The sequence below is a fragment of the Arachis ipaensis genome, chromosome B04 (assembly GCF_000816755.2).
Source record: "Arachis ipaensis cultivar K30076 chromosome B04, Araip1.1, whole genome shotgun sequence".
NCBI classification, from domain to species: domain Eukaryota; kingdom Viridiplantae; phylum Streptophyta; class Magnoliopsida; order Fabales; family Fabaceae; genus Arachis; species Arachis ipaensis.
This window is the reverse complement of record NC_029788.2, coordinates 1,702,945-1,704,800: the sequence shown is the minus strand read 5'-3', so window position 1 is coordinate 1,704,800 and position 1,856 is coordinate 1,702,945. Positions and strand designations below refer to the sequence as shown.

Sequence of the window (1,856 nt, the reverse complement as noted above, 5' to 3'; positions counted from 1 at the left end):
ATATATTGATTTACTAACACTTCTCAACGAAAAAGGTAAAAATTCAGCTGAAGTTGACTTTACGTGAAGTTGATAAATTTAGTCAAATCAATCAAATCATTCAACGACTCTCAAGTATTAACTTCACGTAAAGTCGACTGCACCTAAATTTCTACCCATGAAAAAACATGTTACGTGTATTTCGTGCTTGTGTGTAAGAGTCAACGATCAAGATCAAGAGGTTATTACTTATCTATTATAATTAATTAATAATTATAGTAATAATCAAAGCCATAAATTCATAGACGCTGACACTAATGCACTGACCTGTATCCAAGTTTCCAATGATAACACCTTCACCATATCTTGCTTTCTTCCATATTGAGTTCGATGTTACTTCTCCATTTTGCTCCAGCCCCATGAATTCCCATGACCGAGTCGTGTGTAGTTTCCTCTCTCTATTCTCGAGCACTGATATCACTTTCGGATGCCCTACAACCATGACGCAGTTTCGTCAAATAAAGAAACTACAAAAAAATCGTTAATGCTAAAGAAACAAAAAAAAATATAAAAAAGAAAGTTAAAACAAAAGAGAATGCATAAAATAGTGTTCTCATCAATTACTTGCGATCTCAGCTGCTACTTCTTCTTCCAAGATTGCAGCAAAACCATTTATGTGCCTTGTGTAAGAGTAAAAGATAGATTCTTTGGCTGCATCATAACTACTACGTACAAGGAAGGAAACAAAAGAATATATTAATGGATAATTTAGATATACATAGAAATATTATATATTAATATAATTTCTCACTATTTCTTTTATAAATGAAACTAAGAAAAAATATTTAATAGTGAGAGATCACATCTTATCTTGTAAAGTGAAAATTTAAAATTTAAAAGATCCAAATTCATATTATAATACCTTTCCAAGAAAGATTGAAGAAACTGATGGTGGGAGTGCGTGACGTGATCGAAATTAAGAGAAGACAGATGTGCTGGATCATGTGAGTGGGCTCCCATGTACACTACATAAGACTAGAACCACAATAAAACAGTAGAGATGAGAGAACATTAGAAAATTTGCTTTCTAGTTCAACAAAATAAATAAATAAAAGATGTGAAGAGTGTGAATTGCAATGACTCATATCACCTTTTTTGCGGCACAGCAGGCAAGAAGAAGGGAAAGGAAATAACAGAGGACAGAGCTTGGTACTCTCATTTTGTTTGGGAAATTAAATCAAATATCCTTTGGCCTTTGATTATTGCAAACTTCGCAACTGAAACAACATTTATATGAATGCGGAATCAAATTAGCCAAAAGTTGGAGGCTAGGAAGGAACGGTAGGGACCGATCACACAATAAGGATATAATCACATGGAATAAGTCTGGCGAGGAGTGCTAGGACCAACAACTTTCGTGATTTGTAGTTATCAAGTAACTATCAATAATGTTTTTAATGGTGTGAGATTATTCACTTTTTCTTTTGTTGGTTACATGCTGACTAGAATTTAAAAAGTTGTTGGCCCGTAGACTTTTTTTAAGTCTGCGTTTGTTTGAGAACATTATAAGACATGACACTAATAACGAAACATAAAAGACAGATTATATAATTTAGTGTTCTTATATTCTATTTGGTAATAAAATAGAAGAAATTATGAAAAATTAATTTATTTTCTTTTTTTATTCAAAAAAATTGAAAAAAAAATATAATAATAAAAATGATAATTATAAAAAATTAATAAGAATAATAAAAAAAATAAAAAATAAATTGTGTCTCTTATTAGTGTCTCTATATCTTTTCTGTCAGAATGGACATAAAATACACTAATTCAATGTCTCTAAACATAATATCTTTGTCCATATCTCATCTGTCAAA

The 1,856-nt window shown here is 30.8% G+C and overlaps 1 protein-coding gene across 2 annotated transcripts in view; it reads right to left on the bottom strand.

Annotated features, from left to right (window-relative positions):
• Positions 1-1,281, bottom strand: part of LOC107638295 (subtilisin-like protease SBT5.3) — a 14,985-nt gene extending 13,704 nt beyond the window's left edge. Inside the window, exons 1-4 of one of the 2 annotated variants that reach the window (XM_016341505.2) lie at positions 1,130-1,281; positions 902-1,014; positions 604-704; positions 307-471 (exon numbers count right to left, since the gene is read on the bottom strand). In XM_016341505.2, coding sequence (XP_016196991.1) covers positions 307-471; positions 604-704; positions 902-1,014; positions 1,130-1,198 — 448 coding nt within the window. In that variant the 5' untranslated portion in view covers positions 1,199-1,281. The remainder of the gene's footprint in view (positions 1-306; positions 472-603; positions 705-901; positions 1,015-1,129) is intronic. The other variant, XM_016341506.2, reaches the window with a different exon arrangement.